A 24817-nucleotide genomic window follows, 5' to 3' on the forward strand; every position below is an offset into this window, starting at 1 on the left:
TGCGCTTCGAAATTTTTTGAGCGATTTTGGTTACGGTTTTTTCTTTTCTTTTTTTAGGGCCAACCTAATCTGGAAACCTTTGAAAGTGTCAGTAGAACTTAAACTTTGAAAGTTTTGCTCCTGGAAGACCCTTTAAAGGGAATTGAAACATTAATGGGAAAACTAAAATAATTGGTGCATTAGCAGGTTTCAAGAGTAAATGAGAGAAGACGGAGATGTTAACAAAAAATATGAATATAGAAGATCTAATAGAATTGATTAAAACGGGTTTTTATACTTGTAACCAAAGAGTTAAGATCTAGATTTATACTTAGAGATCAGAAGCTACATCTTTGTATCTTTTCCCTTTTTTCTTTATTTTCTTTTACTTTACTCTTTGTTTCTTGCACTTTTAACTTTCTCCTTGGTTTATTTTTCTTAGTTGATATTCGTTTGTATTAGTTTTTTCCTTTTTTTAAAAAAAATCAAATTCTATACACACATGCAGTTTTTTTCCCTCCAACACTGAAATAACAAAATAAACCTTACTGAATTCAAGATTGCAGACCTATGTAGTTGTATTCTCCTACTGCTATGTTATCATAATAAACAAAATGAATACAGTGAATGAAGCCAAATGAATTTTCAAGCCCGTTAGAATTCGGTCATCACATTTTCATGTGATGAAAGGAATTAGAAAAACGTATAACATGTCCAGTCACCAGCTTTAATCTTTTTTTTAAAACCTAAATTGCAGGATCCACATTGCATTTTCCAAAAAAGGGGGAAAAAACTTAACACCTGGAATCTGCAGCCTAATGTTTTTGCACAGCACTACTTGCAGAACCACGGCAGAGAACAAACAAAGCACACTTTGTAAACCATTCCAACCCCTAATTATTTTGGATATTTGATGTTATCTTTTTAGTATTCATTACAAGAAGAGTCCATTTCCAACTGGATTCCAATTTGGGCTCAGTCCAATAGATTAGTACTATAATTATTGTCCTATGTCATTACTCCCAAGTAACCCAAGCAACATATCTGGTTTTCTACAGTGTGTAAGGAGCTTCTCATCCAACAGGACCAAGTTCCCAAGTGCATTAGAAAATTATATTTTATTGAGTTCCCGGAAATTAGTATTAGTAATTAGCCAAACAGAAAATGTAGGGCCACCCACTTAGGGAGCATATTAGGAAGCAAGTTGGATATTTAATTAATAGAATCCATGCTCCCAAAAGTACTGCATGCAGTCAGACATCAGGTTGTTTTTTTAAGAAAAGTCTTATTGTTGTAATTCCACCTCCAATTCTAGTACCAAACTATTATGCTACAAAGTAACCCGATCTACAAATTCTGTCAAAACTATTCCTTCCAAACCTGGATTTTGAGATACATACCATCATCTTTAGACTGGAAGCTCTCTTTCTTATTGTAAAAGGTGTTTTGGTTAATCTGTAATTTAAAAGAATATATCCAGTAATGTCTAAACTGGTGAAGCTTCTATTGAGATACTTTTGGTAAGAATGCTATGGAATCTCAAGAGCAATTTAAAATTTCAGAAGCAATTTGCACTTCTGAATGAAATATGATACTCTAGCACACAACAGAGCCTCTTGTTTATTGGAACAAGGAAAAAACATTATATAAAAATAGTAAAATTAAAATTACCAGGGTTGTTTGCATGTTGGCTTTTTCCCCCTCCATTTTTATCTGCATTAGGAAGTATTCTTGCCAAAAGTAGTAGTGGGACATTGTTCAGATAAGAGATAAGTTGTATTTCATTCCTTTTTTCACTACCTTAGGTTTAAATGGCTCATTACAGCAATTTTTTGTTTCTTTATTAATTTAAACATTTCTATATCAATTTCCACTTAAAACACCTCAGTGTTTTCTCAGTTTTGTTTTTTAAAAAATTAAACTTAAAGGAAATGCTAGTGATCTTTACAAATGCTATTTCAAATCTGACTAATATGCCACACAGTGGTAGCAGAATTTGAATTATTCAATGTAGCATTATATTTACCGGTACATATAATACAATACATAGAATATGTCAAAAGCCACATATAAGATCAATAGTAATCTTAAATAAATTCCTTTTTGCTAAAGAATGAAGCAGTTTCTTATAAAAAAACTTATTGCTAAGAGATGTTAATTAAAAATCCAAAACCATCTGATATTTAAATCGTTTATTGTTTTTTCATCAAAATTTCTGCCTGTAGGATGGCAATGCTTCTCAGTGCATATTACATGGGAAAAGACATATGTCTCAAATATCTTAACACCTGATAATTGGAGGCAGCAGTAATGTCTAATAGGCTCTGTACCCACAATGCTGCCCAAAATTATTAAGACGACAAACATTACTATAAAATATAATAGAGTAGGCACTCTTGAAGAGTAGCCTGTCATCATAAAGCAAGAGTATTACAGAAAAAATGAGAACCCATCTTGATACAATACAGGATTGGGGGGGGGGGGAAATCACAAAATGAATTCACATCTGTCTATATGATGGCTAAGACTAGTCCACCATCAGTGCAGTGCAGGGAGTTTCAGGGATGTGACTGCATCAATCTTAGTATTATGCAGCAGAAGTTGCACATGGTTCCTAAGACTGTTATGGTTCAGACATTTAAAAGTTGGACCGGGATGTAAATAACTGCAGGTTTTGCAAGGTACACTTGTACATGCCCATTTTCTGTCTTTAAGTTGCAGGAAAAAATATTTTTGAAGATTCAATACAGTACAGATAAAACTGTAATAATTATCGGGCTTTAGAGTTCATTCTCTATCTGAAATCTGTATCATATAGTTTTAAAAGAGGGGCATATGAATCCTTGTGTTTTTATATAATGCCGCACTGATAACTACTACAGTCTGTGTAACATTCACTTTATCTTATGAAGTCTGCAAACATAGGCCATGATTTAATTCTACTTCTCCGGTCGGAGTTCTGTCAGTAGAAAGAGATCAGCAAATTGTCGTCTTCCCTCCTTTCTCGTCAAGCCAAGTATTGCTGTGCCCCAAGCACTATTTGTAATTGGACATCTGTGCACAGTACCTTTACATGAATTCACCTGTCTCTTACACCATGGATCTGACACATTGTGAAACACGTACATCTACTGAGCAGCCAAGGAGAGAGGAGACAAGGCACTCTGGACTGGGCTGATAGTGGAGAGGACTATGTCAACAGCATTGTTTTAAAAAAAGAACTATGTTTAAGTGATTATATCAAATATTGCCTAGTTTGCATAAAATGACATGCAAGCATAGACAGAGACACTTGGGTATCTTATTAAGGAGTTACCAGGAAAGCATGACTACAAAATAATTATATCTACAAAACATGGTAATTTATGGTTAATAGAAACAAAAAAACCCAAGTGGCATGGAACAGATATTCAATATTGCAAATTACATGTGTTATATTTTAACAGAACTACACTTTTGATCTAACATTTAATACATTAGTGCATAAACTAAAACATCAACAGAATTACTATAAAATGTTCATAGTCAAAGATTTGCAATGCAGCCAAACTCTGACTATATATGTATGCAGTAATTAGTCTTCCAGGTAAATGTTTATCTACAGTGGAAATGTTTATCTACATTTGAAAAATCTTTTTATACCATGTACAAAGTAAAAAACGGGAGCAGAAATTATCTTTTTATACTTTATGGTAATAAGTACAAGTGAATAGTAAAGGAGCAGGACCACTTATTTCCACATGCCTGGTGCAGGGTTTCCTTCTGCTGGTTATAACTATACTCAGTAATTTCGTTACACTTTCCTTTGGTAAAACATAAAAAACAATTGATATAGAATGTTGAATCACACAATACATAAATACAGAGTTTTCAGAAAGGCTTTAAAATGAACATTAAATGTTCTGTCTTCTACTCAAGAAAAATTAAAATTCCATCTCCCCCCCTTCAGATAATCAAAAATAAAAACTGTCAAAATATTTGTACGTTGGACAAACTTTTAAAGTAATGAACACTTAGATATTCCATTATCATCAAAAGTTTGCTCATTCTCATTTAAATGGAATTAATGGAAATAGAACATTTTCAGTCACGTACATAATAAAAAAACCTACCAGCCAGCTGCTGTGAATGCTATTCTTTTCAGTTCTTTTCCAAAATCCCACAACAAATGCTTCACTGCTCTTGAAGGGCACACTTCAGCTTTCCAGAATTATACTTATTTTCAGAGAAGAATTAGAGTACTGAATAATTCTCTGATTAAAATCAACAGGCCATATGTACAATTCTCTGCATAACCATAATCTTTGCTGAATTCAGAAGCTACTTCCAAACCCGTGCCTATGACCCAGTCAAAATTTTCATACTTTTGACTGGATTGGGCCATTCTTGGTTTTTTCATTCTTATGTGGTTTCACAACCACACATTAGTTTTAAAATAATCAATGGTGAAAAGTTTGACTTTATATTTATACACCGCTGTCATGTTCTTTAAAAAAGATACATTTTAAACATCACATTTAAGCATTCTGTTCTCACATCAAAATAAAGTATTAAAATAAAACAGTATCAACCTGTTAAAAATATTTACCTGTAAATCAAGCAAAATGTTAATGTTCTTTGTGAAAAAAGAAAAGTGGCTACCAAGTGTCCTACCCCAGATCCCCTCTGTGAAAACAGTACATTCACTTTATTGCCCATTCTTTCTTGATGGCCACTGAATGACATGAGATGTAGATAGTTCTCACTCCAACTCTTTTCACCACTGTTGCCAGCTGAAATCATCATTGCTGCCAAAAACCAAGAAAAACCCTAGGATGGTAGCAAATATGACTGTGTTTCCTGTGAGGACAAGTGCGCAGGCACCCCACTTAATCTATGGAAAAAGGAAAGACAAGTTTTACATACACAAAAAAATACAACATGCATTAATTGCTCAGTGAATGGGGAAAACACCATCCTTTCACAAAGTAGTTCTATTTAATGCAATTTTTAAATTACAGTATTTGTTAACACTTAGACTTAGTTGCCTAGTGGAAGGCAAACAACTTGGTACCCTCTGAATTTCAATACCCTCAAACTATTTTTACCAGGTGGTGCCCAACATCCAGTGACTGAATGTTATGTATCAAAGGATATATAAAATGTTAATCTGGGGAACTTTCAAGGTTTTTTTCCCCATCACAATGCTTTTTTTTTAAAAAAAATAATAATGTATATGTTGCCCTTCTCCGGAGACTCAGGGCGGCTTACAATGTGTTAAGCAATAGCCTTCATACTTTTGTATATTTTTATAAAAAGTCAGCTTATTGCCCCCACAATCTGGGTCCTCATTTTACCTACCTTAGAAAGGATGGAAGGCTGAGTCAACCTTGAGCCTGGTGAGATTTGAACTTGCAGTAATTGCAGGCAGCTGATGTTAATAACTGTTAATAACAGTGCTTTAGTCTGCTGCGCCACCAGGCTCGCTAGCTTAATGACAGTTTGCATGTGTTAACAATATCTTGTTAACTTGTGCTTTGAAGGCTTCTGCATCTTGTCTCAAAGGTGTTTTTTTCAAAAGGCAGCTGGACTGTTTTGTCTTTGAGAAAGACGTTTTGTTTCTCATCCAAGAAGCTTCATCAGTTCTGGATCAATGAAGCATCTTTAATGAGAAGTGAAATGTCTTCCTCAAGAAAAAAACAGTTCAGTTGCCTTTTGGGGAAAAAAAACCCTTTGAGACAACTGTGACCTTGATGACTGAGAATCTCCACAGACTTCTGTATCTTATTCTGAAAGCAAGTATCAAACATTAAAGGAAAACTGCTAAAAAGAAGGAATTACTAACCAGTTCTGCTCTGGCAAATACAATTGGAAGTCCAAATGCTGAAACAACAATGCCTGTTGTAAGAAATATGGCAAGTTCCTTGCAAGCATTACTTGTAGCATCTGTATCTTCAACAACTCTTCTTGCTATGCAGTATGGAATTGGAGAGAGGGTGTAGAAGAACAAAACAAACAGTGGCCAATATTTGCTGAAAGTAAATAAAAAGGCGTGTTTTTATTTTATAGATATTCTTTCACTTATATTTGCTTCAAAAATCATACTACTCTTATGTAAATATTTTATCTATTTTCCCATTGGGTGTGTATATGTGTGTATGTGGAGAAAAGGTGTTATCTTGTTTTGTCCAATTTTAAAAATACTTTTTCTTATGACAGTCGAAAATGCCACACAAAGACAATACACAGCATGACGTATGTAACAGATGGCTAGGGACAGGACTCTCCACCTATATTGCTAATCAAGTTGTAGTAGCTTTTTGGAATAGGTTCTCCATAGGTGAAGAATCCCCAGGTAGTACTGTACAGAGAGCACAAACAAGAAATTGAATAGACAGATTTTGGCAGGCAAGTGTAATACATTGTGTTAGCCTGAAATCTAATCAGAAGATAATCCTTTAAGTGTCCCTCAATCAGAACAGGAGAAGTGATTAATTAAAAGTAGTAGGAATAAAATATTGTACTTCCAAATACTTCCATCTGAATATAAATCAGGCTGAAAATTATAAAACAGACTGAAATTCTGTTGTCACTTTTATTGTAAGTCTTGAAAAGATGTGTTTGTTACATGCCAACCTGGAAGATACATGGTACCTTGATACTCAACTGCTTTGAAACTTACTGAATTTGGTATTCAATGCATTTTGATGTGAACATTTTGTCCTGGTACTCATCATTTGTTTGGTACTCAACGCACAAGCTAGAACTTTCGGTGTCAGCTGCCTTGTGATTCACTACATTATTCCTTATGGGAAAATTTGTTTGGTATTCATAGTGCCTCTCAGAGCCAATTAATTATGAGTACCAAGGTATTACTTTACTTTAGGCTGAAAAGCAGTAAACACAAACAAAACAAAACAATTTCATAGAATGTTTAAAATGGCTATTCTTAGCTTGGAAAAATTGCTTTCTTTTACTCTCTCCCAGCATTAGAGGGCTGCTGGACCTTTACTGAAATCAGCACAGGTATTCTCTGTTTATTTAATTTTATAAACTGCAAGAAGAAACAAGGAAATATTGTGTGATACCTGTAATCTGGAAGGGCACAACCAAGCATCAGGAACATTAGTCCAACAGCTCCTCCAAAAGATAAGCTGATTAAAGCTGTAAAGGCAGATGTAAACCCTTGTCAGTTACAAAACTGTATGGTTTTGCTTCAATAAACACTAAATATAGGAAAGAGAGAAATCAATATTTTGTTTCTGTTTTTGAACGAATTACTTCTTGTTCAACTATTGTGCATAATTAAAATACAGAACACTTATATTTTTACCATAAAACTCCAATGAACTTGGAGGAAATGTGAAACATTCAATGTAAAATACCCTTATCTTAATTTAGAAATATATATATTAATTTATACATTATAAATTTTTATAAATTATATTATAAATTTTCTATATTACATTTATGTTCATATATGTAATGATTCCATAAAATGAAAAAGAGCTTATATATATATTTATATATGCATGTTTATGCTTTGTAACTATATGGCACTGCTATTGATAACTGATTTTCTGACTATTCCTTTTTTTAATTTGTCTCTTTCTGCCAAGTTGCCACAGGTTTTACAATTATTTATACTGTGTTTCCCCCAAAATAAGACATCCCCTGATAATAAGCCCAATTGGGCTTTTGAGTGCATGGCAATAAGGCCAAGCGCTTATTTCAGGGTTCAAAAATATATAACACAGGGTCTTTTTTTCGGAGAAACACGGTATTATTGCTGCAGATTTTCAAGAGGAAAGTCAGGACATTAATAGTGTATTAACTGATATTGCATTAAGTATCGTGAACACAGGAAAATTTAAAAAAAACTTTTCACTGATGTTAAAAAGACTTTATAGAAAATACCTGAATCATCTTTGTATTGCTGTTATAAAGATAGGAGGTCATGGTATATTGAGAAAAACTGAATTGCCTTTATGAATTTATAGAGGAAGCAAGATCTTGGAGCCACTAACATTTATGTGACTAATCTCTGAGGTAAGGACAGTATTATGTTTTAGTCACATTAACTGTAACCTTGCTGTTCGATAATCAAATATTTATGACCAGTTTTACTTTAATGTTTCTCCTTCTTCTTCCAATTTTCCCCATAACAATCCTGTAAGTTGGGCTGGGCTGAGAGAGAGTCACTGGCTCAGTCACACAACCAGCTTTCATGTGTAAGGCAGGACTAGAACACACGGTCTCCTGGTTTCTAGCCTGGTGCCTTAATCACTAGACCAAACTGGCTCTCACATTGGTTAAAAAAAGATTTTTTTTGCCAAAGTATGCTCATTCAAATGTCTGATGTATTTCCACCCACTCAGCATCCAATTCCCACCAGCTTTGAAACTGGTCTCTAGCAAGTTTTGCCTGGTACTATTATGTCACTCCTGACTAAAGTTCTTTTGCCAAAACAGCCTTTTTCTCTTTGAACAATAAACATATGACAGGAAACACTGCCCGATAAGATGATTTTACAGGCATTACTTCAATTATCTTTATAATTCAGTGAAGTAGCTTATTGGTATATAAATAATAATAAACAATATATGCTTATATAAGTCCTTGGGAAGGGATAAATAGGTGGATAAAAATGCCAAATCCAGTCTAAACATCTGGGCGACTGTGTGACAAACCATAATAATAACAATACCTTTAATGGCATCAAACAGGTAGATAGCTAGGTAGGTAGCTAGGTAGGTAGGTAGGTAGGTAGGTAGGTAGGTAGGTAGGTAGGTAGATAGATAGATAGATAGATAGATAGATAGATAGATAGATAGATAGATAGATAGATTTGCCTATCACAAATTCTTGAATAGGATTCAATAAAGTGGATAAAAAAGCCAAATCCAGCCTCAACATCTGGCTGACTGTGCAATCAACCATAATGATGATGTATATGAAAACCCAGCTAAAAAATTGGCAGCTGTGATTTCATGTTGTTGTGTATATATAATAATAGGCTCATAACCCACCAGATATAACTGTTGTTGAAAAGCGGAAAATGTGGATAATTGATGTGGCAATATCAGGGGATAGTAGAAGACAAAGAACTGGAGAAGATCACAAAGTATCAAGATCTGAAAATTGAAACATTATGGTATAAATATTTAGTAGTTATCGACAGACTGGATGCCATATCAAAAACTCTTTGCCAGGACTTGGTAAATTTGTGCACTAACAAAATTTCCACCTGTCAATTACAATAAGCCATGCTGCTTGGAACTGCACATATAGGATGCCAATACATTACAACATCCTAGGTTCTTGGGAAGAACCCAATGTATATGAAGATCAAAACCAGTTGAAGACATGGCAGCTTCCATACTGTATATTTTATTATGGTTGGTTGCACAGTCAGCCAGGTGTTTAGACTGGATTTGGCATTTTTATTCACCTACCAAGTACTTCACATGGGCCTGAGATACGTAGATGTTGATGTCTGATTATGTTAAAGGTATCATAGCAGGATGCAAGGTGTTCCAAGTATAAAGCTGCCCTTGTTCAAGTGGTGCTCTGGTTGTTTTGGGATTTCATTATTATGTATTACTATTGGCATTTTACTTTCTTTTGTCACAGTCGTTTTATTTTGATTTGCAGGTTTCAGTATTTTGTGATTTTCTCCAATTCTTTCTGTTCCATTCTGCTATCTTCAGGTTCTGCCACGTACACTAACCAAACTTTATTATTACTATTATAAATAGCACCTCAACTTGTCACATTGTTATTTTTATGGTCCTCCTTGTAATATCCCCCTAAATTGCTATGGAGCATACATATTTCAGCCTTTTTCCATGCATGCATGGAAAATAAAAATATAAAATACCCACAAATACTGCTATGGGTATTCATAGATATGGTTAATGATTGAAACACATCAAACAAAGATAAAGGTTCAACATCTGTATACATACATACATACATATACACACATGCACATATATATAGTTATTAAATGTACAGTAGTGCTGTCTTTTTACTCGTTTTTAATACAAAATAGATATTTCTATCAAACCGATCTGTAAAAGATATGCAGTTCCAACATATACATACAGTACTTATTTAGTATTATTAGAGACTTCTGAATGGTGAAAAACTCTACAAGAGTAGTGGTATTAAGTCTATTTCACAAAGATTAATATGCATTGCATTGATCTACTGTGTCAGGACTTTATTCTCTTCCTGTCAGGCTTATTCCACTAAAAATCAGTTTCATCTTAAGAATGCTGCAAGAATGAGTACATAAGGATCTACATTCAGACAGATGAAGAACGGGGACCGCACTCGAATATTGCTGGAGAGCATGAATTTAGTGAAGTCTCGTGGAGCCTAAGATTTCATTCCTGTCCTAATTTCCGCCCATCAACTAAGACACCCTTCCTGTATGCCGCTATCTGAGCACTCATAGATCTCTGCAGCCGGAAGTTTTATGCAAGCCGCCAGGACTAATAATCACGTATATTTTATGTGCAACACGGCCATCTAGAGCTGCCATCCTAGACCTAATAGCCTGAAAGTTGAGTCCAGTGAAAAACACAGGCCTCACTGTGCTTTTCAAGGCTGCCCTGCGGCGGTTGCCTAGTCAAGCAGCGCCGAGCCCTGTGTCTGATCGAGCAGAGGTAGGGAAAAGGAGACAATAGGGGGCTCTCCACAGGCCCTCTTTCAAACCTCAGCGGCGCAGCCATTGCACAGGGGCAGGCTGCGTTGTCATGGAAACGCAGCGCTCCCCCCCTACATTGCCGGCGTGCGTCATCGTCAGGGTGGGGGCGACGTCCCTCCCCTCCACCAACGGCCTGATCTGGGTGGGGGGATCCGGTCCCCAAGTAGCTCCCCTCCTCCCCGTGCCCTTCCCCGAAATCAACCCAACAAGGCTACCTTTGATGCCGGCCATGGTGCTGCTACAGTATTACTTCGCCCAGGCCGCTCCCAACCAACACCAAGGGGAAGGAAGACAAGCCCCGGAAGTGCGCGCTCGAGACACGGGCAATACTTCCGACGAATCGCGATCTCCGAAGCGGCGGACGTAACTTCGGAACATAAGGCAAAGCTTCATGTTTGTGTCCTGTTTTCCTTCCCCAGGGAAGAGCTGTTTTCCAAAACAGAAGAAAAATATTGGGACAGTAGCGGACGGGTCTAGTTGCTGCCGCCTTCACTCGGCAATAAAAGTCGCAACAAGAACCTATTTATCTATGGAGATTCTCAGTCATCCAGGTCATGGTTGTCCCAAAGGTGCTTTTTCAAGAGGCAACTGGACTTTCTGGTTTTTTCTCTGAAGACGTTTCACTTCACATCCAAGAAGCTTCTTCAGCTCAAAGCAGGATGCAAATGACCAGCTGTCTGCAAGGAATATAAATCCTTCCATTCCCCACTATCCTGTCAAAGCTGAAGAAGCTTCTTGGATGAGAAGTGAAACATCTTCAAAGAAAAACAAAGTCCAGTTCCCTTTTGAAAAAGCACCTTTGGGACAAAAACCTATTTACTTTACCATGATTAAAACAAAACATGGGGAGAAAAAAAACTAAAAAATGAAGGAAGATCCATTGATGATTGATTATGTGCCATCAAGTCATTTTCAAGTCTTAGTGACCACGTAAATTTGCTTCATGAAGATCTGTCTCTTAACTTGTTCTTTCAAGGCTTCCAATGGATCACTCATTGACACTGTAAGAGTCCTGGTTGTCTTCTCTTTCTTTCAATCTTTGTTAACATTAAAGGCTTTTTATTTCAATAAAAAGTTAATTAGGTCTTTAAATTTTACTGAATCTTGACTATAGAGACAAATTTATCCCAAAATAGTTGTGGAAAGTTTATTTACTATTATTGAACTGTAAGAGTGATTTCATCAGTGATTTGCTATATATTAATGCACTTGTATAGTTGCAGTCATTTTATAAACAGCCTGAATGGTTAAAGGTTTTTTTTCCTGCTTTTTTATTGCAAAACAATGAATTAGCACAATTAACAGCCAGATATCGTTAAATAGAAGTTATGGTAGATCCACCTGCTTACCTTGTTTGCAGACACAAGATGACACCAGAATTATTTTAATTACTTCTGTTAATCTTCCCAAACTAATATTTTTGTCTGTTCTGAAAGCCTGATTAATTGTACAAGCACACATATCTATTTTATCTAGAAAGTTCCAGATTCAGCAATTATTTAGAATACTGCTTATTCTTCTTTACTGATTCTAATTGGTCTAGAAAGCACAAAATCTGGGGAGTTATCTATACAGATTCAGTATACAGAAATAATTTTCATATTTTAATAAATTATCTAAGTGTTGTAATTATGTTCAGAAATAACTGCTAAGAAAATATTAAGATTTGTTTTGAGAAAGTGTTATCAATGTTATGTAAATATATGACTCGAAATAGTAAAATACTGAAAATCATTGTGACTAAAGGAGAGCAATTTTGAAAAAAATATAAGAACTCTGTAGTCCACCTACTTTACCATTCTGTGTCACACAAAACATGGCCAGATGCATTCATGAAGCTCACAAGTAATAATTGTCATTCATGGATGCCCCAAACAGTGAACATTTTAATAACCAATTGTCATGGGTGTGTAGTGTTTTTGGGGCAGTCTCTTTTTCTCTGCTCAACCAACCTCACAGATGGCTATTTCGCAAAACATAAAAAGGCAGGAACATTAGGTTTGTATGCTGTACCTTAAGTTGATTAAACTAAAAGTAGGGCAAAAATTAAATATTACAGTCTTTCATTAGTACGTTTGATCCCCTTTGAAATCCATCCAAATTGGTGATGTGCACCACAATGGCAACAAACCCATCATTTAATTCTATTATATAAAGATCATTTATCAACCTAAATTTCTCTTCATTTCATTTCTAAGGATAATCCCAAATTCTTACTTTGTAACAGAGATCAGCATATAAATGGTATAACTCATAATTTAGAGTAAAATAAACAGTGAAGATATAGTTATTTATTTTTAAGAGTTTCAAACCCAGCTTTGTAACATCTACTGCGAAGCCTTAAAACTATGCATGTATTGAAAAATTTTAAGCAAAACAAAAATACATACCATGGGACTAAATTGGAAGGCTATATATATCATATCTATTTTTAAAAGAATCAGTTCCCTCCAGTGGTGAAATCCAAATATTTTTACTACCGGTTCTGTGGGTGTGACTTGGTGGGCATGGCTTGGCAGGCGTGGCAGGAGGATACTGCAAAATCTCCATTCCCTCCCCACTCCAGAGGAAGAATACTGCAAAATCTCCATTCCCTTTCCACTCCTGGGGAAAGGATATTGCGCAATCTCCATTCCCACCCCACTCTGGGGCCAGCCAGAGGTGGTATTTACCAGTTCTCCGAACTACTAAAAATTTCCACTACTGGTTCCCTGAACCGCTCAGAATTTCTGCTACTGGTTCTCCAGAACCTGTCAGAACCTGCTGGATTTCATCCCTGGTTCCCTCTTATGTGAACTGAATTTTCTGCTTGCAATAACTACATTATTACATTTCAAGTCATAGTAGCAGAGTTTGCATGACACACAAATTAAAAAACTTGGATAACTGTCATTTTAATCCAAATAGTTTCCATTTCAGCTTCAGAGGACACATCAAGCAGCAAACCTGGTTAAAATGTTCTTTGAAATTTATCCACTTTTTTTTTTTTTAAGGTAAGCACAGTTCTTATGATAGAAAGTTTCAAAACGTTTACTAGGGCTATGAGGTCTGGGATAGAAACTTTCAGATAACTAGATGTCAGCAAACAAATTCAGAAAATTCTAACTTCTTGCTTTCATTTAATGATTATCCCAGTTTTCAATCAGTTTGGCCTAGTGGCTAAGGCACTAGGCTAAAAATCAGGTGACTGTGAGTTCTAGTCCCACATTGTTAGTCATGAAATCTGCCTTTGGACTAGTGACTAGTCAGTCTTTCAACTCATAACATCAGGCCTGGGTGATAAGTGGACCTGCATTTGTGCTAGAAAGATCTTTATTTTTTCAGAAGTCCAAAAAGCTCAATTATGCTTACACTAGTTGCAAGGGAATATGCATACCTCAGATTAAAAACAGCAATAATCTGATCCCACATAGTCCTAGGTTTAATTTTAAGGGCAACAATGATGTTCACTAATGGCTTTTAATTATAATTAGCTGTTAACTAATTATAATTAACTTTGGTTTTGTCTTTTGCACTTTTTTGTATCCTGGTCAGACGTTGGAATTGGAGTGATTATAAAGATTGCAATATATATAAGAAATATGATTTAAAATGCAATGTTCTTTCACTCAGAAGTAATCTATTACATGATAGGAAGCATTTCAAAGTATACAGCTTTTGTTCATTCAACAAACTGAAATCGGGCGGCTGTTAAACAAGTACAAGATCGATTTTTCCTACCTATTTAGCAATTGAAATCTTATTCTTGACTCTGGTTGTGGCTAATTTTTCTGCCACAAAGCATTTGGTAATTTAAGAAGTGGAAAGATTTTCTTGTTTGTGTACAGAGAACAACCTAGAATACTCTTAGAAAAACGAGCTTGTTTTCAGAAGCGCAACACAGATTTATTTGTTTATTTATACAATCGCCCATCCCACCAGTAGCGACTCTGAGCGGCGTACAATACTCTGAAGTCAAAGTCATTCTTTGCTGCCGATGAGTCTTCACCGGAAGAGGACAAACCGACGCTAATCATCCATTAACAACTCCATTGGTTGTTCTGAGCGTACATAGATTGTTTTGTTATGCTGACTTTCCTGCGCGGCGCCCGTGAGCCAATAGGACGGCTGGATGAGAGCGAGGCCCTCCTACCATTCCATTGTCCCGAGAAGATTTCCTTCCGTTCAGTAGACACTCAAGCGACCGAACTCCGCCTCTCTGGAGATGGCGCCGCCGGGCTTTATCGCCAGCTGACGAAACGATCGCTTGCCTTTAGAAAGGCAATCCGAAGAGCCAATCAGTGTCGGCGAGGGGCGGAGCCTCGAGGCCCGTTGCCATAGGCGGAAAAGGCTGGAGCGCTGGCGCTTCGTTTCTCAGTCAAAGGGCTAAAATGGAGGCGTCTGTGGAGCGGCTGCTTTTGCCGCTGTTGGTGGTGCTGACGGCAACGTCTTTAGCGATGGGCTGGGAGCAGCCGGGTAAGGCGAGGAACGGGTTCATCGGGCTTTCCCCTTTAGGAAACCTGCCTCTCGGTTCACGACGGTCGGGGAGGAGTCGTGGCCCTCCGCGTCAGTGACTTGACGCTGGTGTCTCTGGTTCAGAGGGTTTTCGCCCCGGAAACAGCATCTTTTCTGGGGGAGTGAGGGCCATTTCCTGAGTCCCCGCGCGGCTTTTTATGCGATGTACTGACGGGCGTCGGCCTTATTAGGAAGACATTTAAGAAGCCATTTGTAGCAATTGTCAGTCGTAACCAAACGCGGCAGGTTTCTTCGACGACACTGGTTGGGTTCAGAGGTCCCATTCATCCGTAAACACCTCCCCCACCCTGCAACGGGTTTTTAACAGAATTAAATGTTTCAGGTCACCATTGCAGGAGATGTTGATCAACTGACGTCTGCCTTTTTGTTTTTATTTGTACTCTGTTGTGTGCTTCCCAGAATCAATGGGTTTATCACAGGTTATAACAGGTGTGAATGATGTGAGCTTGACCTAGTGCAATGTGTAAATATGGTCACTGGGATGGTGTAAAAAGTGATTTAGGGTTTCGCCAATACTGTTCTTGTGGTTTATTCTGTAAAATAGATTTGAAAGAAACCATGATTTGTGGGAATCCAGTCACTATTGAGGATGTTTTCCTAAATAATTGCATAGGACATTGGGGAGCAAATTGAAGCTCTTTGCTCACAAATTCTTGAATATTATATACTAAAGAAACAGGGAGAGGTACCTATGTATTGCTTGTGAAGTTCTGAAAACTTGTGGTTGACTACTTGATAAAATGGGATAATTGGTGAACAAATAAAGCAAAATTAGAGAGCATAGATGTTAACATTAATCTTAGATATATTCTTTATTAAAGCACCTTTTGAGATTACTACTTCTATATAATCCAAATATACAACCTAACAAGATTTATTCTGAGAATTTCTTTATTGGCATTAATAAACTCGCAAAATCCTAAAATATGTATTTATTATCTTGCATAGTGTTTCTAAATCTATTACATAACTTATATTCTGTCAGAGAGAGTCCTATTGCGGGAGGTCCAAGCCCTGACACTGTATCGGGGAAAATACACAAATTATCGGAGAACATCTCCAGTGCCCCAGTTGCAATGTACCGGAGGCTCCGCTGGATGTACATCATATACCCCTGAGGTTGTTCAGTGTTACAACAAAGGTTGGGACGGCTACGATGTGCAGGTATATTTCTTTGTATGAAGGAAAATATTTTATCTTGTAGAGTGTATTTGTATAAATGTAAAATTAATTAAATGGCTGGCTTTTGAAGATAGAAGAACAATTATATACATCAAGGCAAAACTGTTAAACTCCAGGAGGATGCAATGAGTGGGGCTGCAACATTGCCAACAGGAGAAAAAATTAAAGTAAATCCATATTCCTTCTAAACAACTTTAACAAGTTTGTCATTTAACATTCTTGTCCGGCAGTATTTTCATGTGCATTCTTTCAAGCTCTATTAAGAGTTTTAAAGCTTACTTATAAGTTTAATTAGAACTTTTTGGTGAAAAGGTTGTATTGTATTTTAATAAAATTACTAAAAACATACCCATTTTAAGTCAATGTTCAATTTTGTTATATATTTTATTGTAGAAAAATAATTCTCTTTTATTTGCAGTGGGAATGTAAAGCACATTTGGATGTTTCATATCGCTTTGGAAAAATTGAAGTAAGCTGTGAAGGCTACGATTACCCAGATGACCCTTTCATTTTAAAAGGATCCTGTGGCTTGGAATACACATTAGAGTTAACTAAGGAAGGACAGCAAAAAGCTAACACCTTTTCTGGGACCTATTATTCTGCAACTTCTCATGAGTCATTTGGTTCCGGATTTGGAGTGATCCTGGTAATATTATTCATTGTATTTGTTTTTGGCATCTACAAGCTATTCCTCTGTGATAACCGACAACATAATTTCCCTAATGATGATGTACATTCAGGATCCTATGGGCAAAGTTATCAAAGCCCACCTCCAACAGGATTTAAATCAAATTACACAGGTAAATCTCTTATGTCACAACAAAAACATTTATTAGTAACATTGATAGGTAATCTACTTTTCAAATTCTAGGAAGTTCATTCATTGTTAATTATAATTGTTAATCGGGTCACTGAATTTCCTACAGAATTTTGTGTCATGTCTAGCCTATGCTCTTGTTTATATAGTTGGCAGAAATTAAAACGATTAAAATAAGAACTTCTTGTGTTTCTGAGTTGGTCCTTTAGTCTAAAGTTTAGGAAATATACCTTTTATAAGGGGATTAAAAGTGATAGCCTATGGTCTGTTTCTCCAGTAAAATCAATAGTTCCATAGCATTATACAGCAATGTTTGATTTAAAGCTTGTAAGACTCTTCAATTATTTGCTGATCACAACGATTATTTGATCTAAATCGATATAATTTTATTTAAATTAAGGAGCTGCTAGTGGGTCCAGCTATGATTCCAATTCAGGGCCAGGTTTCTGGACTGGATTAGGTGCCGGAGGACTTCTTGGATACTTGTTTGGCAACCGAAGGTAATTTTGTCTTCTCGTGCAACAATCCTAATTGACAGAAAGGGAATTGCTTCTCCCAAAGAAAAATATTTTTTCTTTCATACTAATTTACATTTTGATTTTTTAAAAAACAATAGAGTATGAATGTTTTGAGAAATAGTTATCCCACTCATCACTGCTGCAGTCAGCATTAATGAGTAATGCCAGATACAAAGGTGAATTGGTGACCTAGCATCCTTATTTTAGGATAAGAATTTTTTTGCCTATTAAAGTTTTTTAATAGTTGTCCAATTGTTAGATATCTCTAGGGATTTTTTTTAGAATAAATGAAAAACACTGAAGAAGCAGGTTGTTTGTCAGAATACATGGAATTCAGAATCCAGCAGTAAATGGTGATAAATGGATTGATTTGTAAAATAAAACAGCTGTCATTGACTCATGCAATACACTTACAGTTATGCCCTGTAGTTGCTTAATATTGCATCATTAGGGAAGAAACTCCTGTAAAAATACAAGCAGCAGTTAAAAATACCAGCAGCAGTTTCCAGAGAACAAAGATATAAACAGATGTCAATTTTAAGGTCACTACTTCAGTAGTACCTATTTTTCAAATCACAGGTTTTTCTAAACCCTTGTTTGTCTTTTAATAATAATGGTTATAATGGAAGAGTGTCAGTATTTTGATAAATATAAGAATTAAAGGCTTAATTTGGTTATTTTTATGTTATTAAATAGATTCTCACTTCTCTATATTTTACTTTTGTTGTCTCCAAAATTTCTGTATACAAATATAATCACGTCTTTCTTATTAACTATTTATTTTCCACATTGAATTTGGCTTTTATAACTTACTTTCAAAGTTGTCCGTCTCTAATAACCCCCCCAGTTCTTCACTGATAATTCTCCTGTATATTCATCCAAAACCACTGGATTCTGACTTTTTTATATTTAATGGACTTTTTAAAAAGTTTTTTTTTAGCTTTTTGCATATATTATGCAGCTGTATGACTTTTGTACTGAAATTGTATGACGTTCCGACCACATTTTTTAAAATTTAAAATCTTGTTAAATTTTTCCTAATAGCAATACATACCTTAATGGTAAATCAATGTGTTTCTTGCAAATATTCCTTCTTAAATAGAAATAGAACTAAAACTTACTGAAGAGATATCCTCAGTTTGTTGGAATAATTGAATATATTCCAATTATTTACATATTTGTTCTATGATTACTTGCTGATCACTAAAGAGCAACTTTGCCTTAAATGGCTTTCTACTTCTTTTCTAGATTATTCATCTATTAAAATTTTAATTTTGTACAAATGCAAAAACACTAAAACTAAACATTTTCTTCTAGGTCACCTTCAGATCACAGGTATTCTCCTTATTATAGCACGTGGGCTGGTCCATCTGCTCCACCTCCATTTACTGGTTCATTTGGCAATTCAAATAGCTGTTCATCATCTTACAGGTCAGAAACAAAAGCCACCTCTGGTAAGTTATAAGCCATGTTGTCCTTAATTTTTGTGTTATCTGTGACCGATATCAGCAACTTTCCAATTTAAAAAATCCTATTGAAAAGAGTTGGATTTGGATTAATGATAGCAAATTTTGGTTTATACTCTTTTATTTAATTGTTTTCCATGCTTTTATATTTATGCTTTTATGCCATTGTAAGCTGCCCAGAGTCACTCTGGGTAATTATACAGGTGGCATATAAATTTAATAAATAAACTTTTCCCACTGATTTTAATCAGACTTATATCTAGTTCTCATTGTGGTAGGGGATCTACATGTGGTCTGTAAATCTTTTCTTTGTTTTGAAATGGAAATATAGTATGAAACCGGTTTTAGTACTTTATTATATGAATACATAATTCATTCCCATATATAGATGTTTGGTGTACAGCTGGAGTACAATATCAGTTTCAAAAAGTATCCTATATTTAGTTAATTGTTAAGAAAATCAGTTAACAATGACTTTCTTCAGATGAAACTCTACCATTACTATGGTCTGGTTTTTTGGGGGGAGGGGGTTATTTGCTGCTAAATTTTTTAGGCTGTGTTGAATTGTAACATGTTTCAAAAATGATGAGTAAAAGGGAGATCAGGATCTACTAATAGATCTTTGGGTGATTTTAAGTTCATACTCGAATAATAATTAAGTAGTTTAACAGCAGAAAGATTTCTGAATTAAACTGTACTGCTTCTTTGATATCTCAGAAGCAGATTTGCACAGATACGCAAATCATCTTGTAGATCAGGATTTTCCAAACTGAGGTATATCTCCCTTGTGGATGTGCAGAGTCCAAGGGAAATGCGAGTAACCTTTCAATTGTACATTTTTCAAAAAATTCACTTTTCTCAAAGTTTCATGGTATTCTTTTTATTGTTCATTTGTGTTCCTTGTAATGTTTGAAGTTTTAGGGGAGGTGTGTACATTAAGAATACACAAAGTAGATGTGATGGCAAAAAGTTTAGGAACTCCTAGTTAGAGAATGGAACTTGGTTCATTAAGCAATCATCTCCAACAAGCAGTGATCGCTTGGAAGTTGATTTTTGTGATTGGATCTTTCAGGTATATAGTACCTGAAATTTCCCAGTGCAAAATTTTAGACAGCTCCCGGTTTGCACCGGTTCACAAGAACCGGTAGTAAAAATTTCTAGTAGTTCGGAGAACCGGTAATAACATTGGCTGGCCACAACCCCGAACCAATCCCTGGCCAGGTCGCCGCTGCTTACCCCCCCCCCCCACCTCATCAGAAGCTTTATGTTTTTTTTACTTTTAAAAGCATTTTTTCTACAACCTCTTCGGCCGAAAAAATGCTTTTAAAAGTAAAAAAAAAAGCCTCTGATGATTGCACAGCTCAGCTGGGATCTTCAGAGGCTTCTAAAAGCATTTTTTTCTGCAACCTCTTAAGGTTGTAGAAAAAATGCTTTTAAAAGTAAAAAAAAAAAGTTGGCCACGCCCACCCAGTCACATTACCCACCCACCCACCCACCAAGCTGCACCCACAGAACCGGTAGTAAAAAAATTTAGAACCCACCCCTTGGGGTGTATTAGTAGGACTTAACAATTTTGAGTGGCCAGTAAACAATTCATAATTGGAGGCTCTTACATTTCCTGCCAGCTAGCTGGGAGATTTTTAAAGTATTCGTTGTGTCTTCCAATAAGAATGAAGAGGATGAGATTCAAGGCAGAGAAACTAAGACATTTATTTTGTTCTCAGAGGAGCAGTTATCTGAAGAAAAGGGATTTTAGTTTCAGGATTCAAGCGTAAACTTTGAAAACTCTGGTAATATAAAGGTTGGCAGGCAAGGTTTATTCATATGGAAGTTGGTTTTTATTTCTGTTTAGTGCAGTTTGCTCAATTTCTCCAGTTTTGTATTTGCTCCGATCCACTATTTTTCTTGTTTGGTTAAACTATTTACAGATTATTGAATGCTAGTTTTGGAATGCAGATCTCACCCTTGTATAATTGCTACAGTTAAACTATTCTCTCAAATTTCTACTATAATTTTTGCTTTTATTGAAATAAAAATATTTTCTTTTATTACTCTTGTGTTGCAGGTTTTTCATAGCCCCCATCCTGGCAGTGTTTTAATGATTCCTAAAAATCTGGTTCTCTCTCCAGGCCTTAGGTTAGAATGTGTGTTAGAGCCCTTGTGGAATCTTTCAGCTGTTAATTATTTTCTCTGGACTTTTTTTTTAATGGATTATATATTTTACATTTTTATAGTTCCTACTGTTGTATTTTTTAAACTACCCAGAATCATGCAGATTGGGTCAGCTTACAAATTTGGTAAATAATAAACAAATGCTTAGGTCTGCATTTGTTTATTTTGCAACCATTCATGTAAAACTTACTGGAGGAGAGGGATTTCATATTCTGCCTCATCCAGATTTCAGATTTGAGCACATCTCCCCATTCAAGAAAGTCCTCGATTGCGACCACAGTTAAGCTCAAAATTTCCATTGCTAAGCAAGAGAGTTGTTAAATGAGTTGTGCCATATTTTACAACCTTTTTGCCACAGTTGTTAAGCAAATCACTGCAACTGTTAAGTGAATCACGAGGTTGTTAAGAGAATCTGGCCTCCCCCATTGATTTTGCTTGTCGGAAGCCACCTGGGAAGGTTACAGATGGTGATCACATGTCCCTGGGACAGTGCATAAATACATGGCAGCTACCAAGTGCCCAAATTTTGATCACATGGCCATGGGAATGCTTCAATTGTCATAAGTGTGAAAAATGGTCATAAGTCATTTTTTTACAGTCGTCGTTATTTCATACAGTCACTAAATGAATGGTTGTAAATTGAGGACTACCTCTAGTGGCAGATAGCTGTTTTCCTAATGGAATTCTATTACCTGGCATTATAGTCAAACCCAAGAATTCAGCTAGTAGGAAAAAAAAGGGTGGGGTTTACCTGACAAACTAGTGCAGGTGTTGATTGTATTTTTGGCAGGGCTGATATATCCTGAGTCTGCAATCATATTCTCCTCCACCTACAAATAGATGGACTCTAAGTTTTGAGTAGACATATGTACGATTGTTCTCTTATATAAATTACAGTGCAAGACATTTTATTTTAATCACTGAGCCATTTCCTAGATAATAACATTTAAACAAAAGATGTATTTCCAATAATGCTAAATAGGATTAGGGTCTGGATGATCTGATAAACTATATTGTGTTCTAAAACAGCAGTAGAATCTTCTGGTTGCATAGTATAAAGGAGAGATTAGCAATGCATTCATATCTTAAATGCTTTAAGCAAGAATAATTTCCTCCCCCCAGAGGAAATTCACAAATATTCTTACTTAAGAACTCCAAAAATTTGGGGGTTAGAGTGCTGAAATCTTGCAAGATTTAGCAATCTCATATTTCAGTCATTTTTAATTGAAGGATTGAGTACTTGTGCCATCTTGCAAAATTATACTATATTCCTTAGTGCCTACGCAGGCTATCAGACCTTACCATACAAAAATGAAGGCCCTGTCTGATTTGCCTTGCCCCTTCCTTGGTTAAATATTTTTGTAAACTAGCTCACAGAGCTGAATGCATTTATCTCCTTTATTATTTCATTATTCAGAGTATTTTAGAATTCGCTATTGATTAATAATAGCTTTTTTCTCTTTCTCCATCTCTTTTTCTTAGGTTTTGGAGGTACAAAAAGAAGATGAAGTTTGACTTCCACTCTACCTAAGCGAGTGAATAAAGCAACAATTTGGCAATTCTGAAATGTGTCTTAGCCTGCTTGCTAGAGTTATAAAATTTTAACTGTATATATTTGTATCTGTGCATCTCTAAAACTGTCGCTAAATTTATTTTGGAACAGTAGCTTTTAACAAAATAGGGAAGTTTCTCAAGTAATTTCTAACACGGAACTGTGTTCTATAGAAAAGGGAAGATAATAGGGTTGCCTTCTGCAATCTAGTGCCTTTCAGATGGATTGGAATATCTCTCCTAGAAATAATAGCTTGCCAACCTGTTGGGGACTAAAGATAGGAATATCAGTAATAATTATATTTTTTAAAAGTTGGAAATGCCATTTTCTAAGGCAGCGGCCCCCAATCTTTTGGGCACCAGGGACCAGTTCCATGGGGAGAGGTTTTTCTGCGGACCAGAGGGAGCATGGTTTCGCATGCTGCTTGCATCCCACAGATCGGGCTTTGCTTGTTTGAGTGGACCAGTGCCAGTCCATGGACTGGGAGTTGAGGACACCTGTTTTAAGGCTTTCTGATAATAGCTATTATACATTATAAAAACAAAGAAGGAAACATTTGGAATAGTGTACTCTCTGGACTGAACAGACTGATCTAATCAAGGTCTGTTATTTTCTTTACAATAGTTCTTTAGAAAGACCTGAGAGAGAAAAAAGTCAACTAGACAGTAATTCCATTAGATTCAGTGGAATCTGCTTCCAGTATGTATATATTGGATTATATATTTCTAGTTAAGGGGTTATTTACTACATACAGCTCATTTGATGGAATCTATGGCACAGATATCTTAGAATGCATTTTCAGGTATGTCAGGAATTCACATAGAATACTTATTTGTGTGCAAAATTGTTCTTTATTAGATCAAACATTACTTTCTTGTCATGGGACATAAATGATACAAGGCATTGGGGACTCATCTTTACTGGGCATCTTGCTTACTTCCAGTTAAATGTAATTTTTTCCCCTCTTTCTTTTGTATGTACCCCTTTCTAACCTTTCTTCCTAGCATTTTGTGAATATTTTCTTAGTTTCCATTCCTGTAGAAAATTAAATTGCTGAGGAAATTAACAGCAGTCCCAAAAGTTTGTATTTAAATTTCAGAATAAAGTAATAATGCCTGAAAGTATGTCACAGCTGAATTGTAATGTTAATTCTTCATTAACACTTTTAAATATTTAAACAATGAGCGAATGAAATGGGCATGCAAAGAAACTCATAATTGTTCAACAAGGAAATTAATGAAATTCAAATGCATAAAATCACATTAAAGAATCAACACAGAGACAAAATTATAAGCATAACAATATAGTAATAAAAGGCAGGGGCATTTTGATAAATAGAAAAATTCCCCAAATAATGAAACATTCTCATAATAGTTGAATTAATTTAATCCAAAACGCTGGTATTTCTTGTATTATTATACTGACAATATTACTATAGCGCCAGAAACTGTTTTTTTTTCTTAGAACAAGTAAATCTTGCTCTACAGTTGTCGAATGCTGAAAACTAATCTACTTAAGGAAGGCAATGGAAACCTCTGGAATTTTTCTGCTGACATAGCTTTGGCTCTAGCAGACATAATATTAACATGAAAGCTGCTCTTGAATGCTTTCTGACTGAAGAGCAGAGGAGAGAGGGAGAGAGAAATGCACACTCATGCACGTGTGCACACAGTTATTTCAAGGCGATGCCCCCTTGGGAATTGAATCTTATTAATTGTATTTAGTGATGAAGATAACTGAGTCAATCATTGAAATGATCATAATGGTATTGTGGGAGCAAGCTCTAACAGAGCATTAAATTATTTCAAACCAGTCCAGAGATTGGATCAGAAAGGCTACCAGATCAATATTCTGCTTAAGTACTGGGAGTTACATGTCAGCCTGCTGGTTGCACTGAGGCAATTCCCTCCATAGATTTGAGCA

General features: G+C 35.8%; 2 protein-coding genes across 3 annotated transcripts; one reads left to right on the forward strand and one right to left on the reverse strand.

Moving 5' to 3' along the window:
- Positions 1–2156: 2156 nt before the first annotated feature.
- LEPROTL1 (leptin receptor overlapping transcript like 1) lies at positions 2157–11189 on the reverse strand. The gene is made up of 4 exons (XM_034410876.3): positions 10888–11189; positions 7047–7122; positions 5804–5990; positions 2157–4852 (listed from the first exon to the last, which is right to left on the reverse strand). Exons 1-4 carry the CDS (start codon positions 10901–10903, stop codon positions 4736–4738), a joined length of 396 nt encoding a protein of 131 aa, XP_034266767.1. The 5' UTR covers positions 10904–11189; the 3' UTR covers positions 2157–4735.
- Positions 11190–14750: 3561 nt separating this feature from the next.
- On the forward strand, positions 14751–24018 carry SARAF (store-operated calcium entry associated regulatory factor). 2 transcript variants are annotated; one of them, XM_034410877.3, is made up of 6 exons: positions 14751–15127; positions 16173–16351; positions 16788–17169; positions 17587–17686; positions 19022–19158; positions 22825–24018. In XM_034410877.3, the coding sequence occupies exons 1-6, from the start codon at positions 15043–15045 to the stop codon at positions 22848–22850; spliced, it is 909 nt and encodes a 302-aa protein (XP_034266768.1). In that variant the 5' UTR covers positions 14751–15042; the 3' UTR covers positions 22851–24018. The 2 variants fall into 2 exon arrangements, with proteins under 2 accessions (XP_034266768.1, XP_034266769.1); XM_034410878.3 differs by lacking the exon at positions 14751–15127 and adding an exon at positions 15265–15616.
- Positions 24019–24817: the final 799 nt, after the last annotated feature.

This window comes from Pantherophis guttatus, chromosome 2 (assembly GCF_059756535.1).
Source record: "Pantherophis guttatus breed Tessera chromosome 2, ASM5975653v1, whole genome shotgun sequence".
Taxonomy (NCBI): domain Eukaryota; kingdom Metazoa; phylum Chordata; class Lepidosauria; order Squamata; family Colubridae; genus Pantherophis; species Pantherophis guttatus.

Excerpts from the sequence above, each read along its gene's own strand:
- LEPROTL1 (XM_034410876.3), bottom strand. Across the intron at positions 5,991-7,046 it reads TGTGCCCTTCCAGATTACAG|CAAATATTGGCCACTGTTTG; the intron begins GTATCACACAAT and ends ATTTACTTTCAG. Across the intron at positions 4,853-5,803 it reads TATTTGCCAGAGCAGAACTG|ATTAAGTGGGGTGCCTGCGC; the intron begins GTTAGTAATTCC and ends CTTTTTCCATAG.
- SARAF (XM_034410877.3), top strand. The coding sequence starts at position 15,043 with ATGGAGGCGTCTGTGGAGCGGCTGCTTTTGCCGCTGTTGGTGGTGCTG. Across the intron at positions 15,128-16,172 it reads GATGGGCTGGGAGCAGCCGG|AGAGAGTCCTATTGCGGGAG; the intron begins GTAAGGCGAGGA and ends ATATTCTGTCAG. Across the intron at positions 17,170-17,586 it reads ATTTAAATCAAATTACACAG|GAGCTGCTAGTGGGTCCAGC; the intron begins GTAAATCTCTTA and ends ATTTAAATTAAG.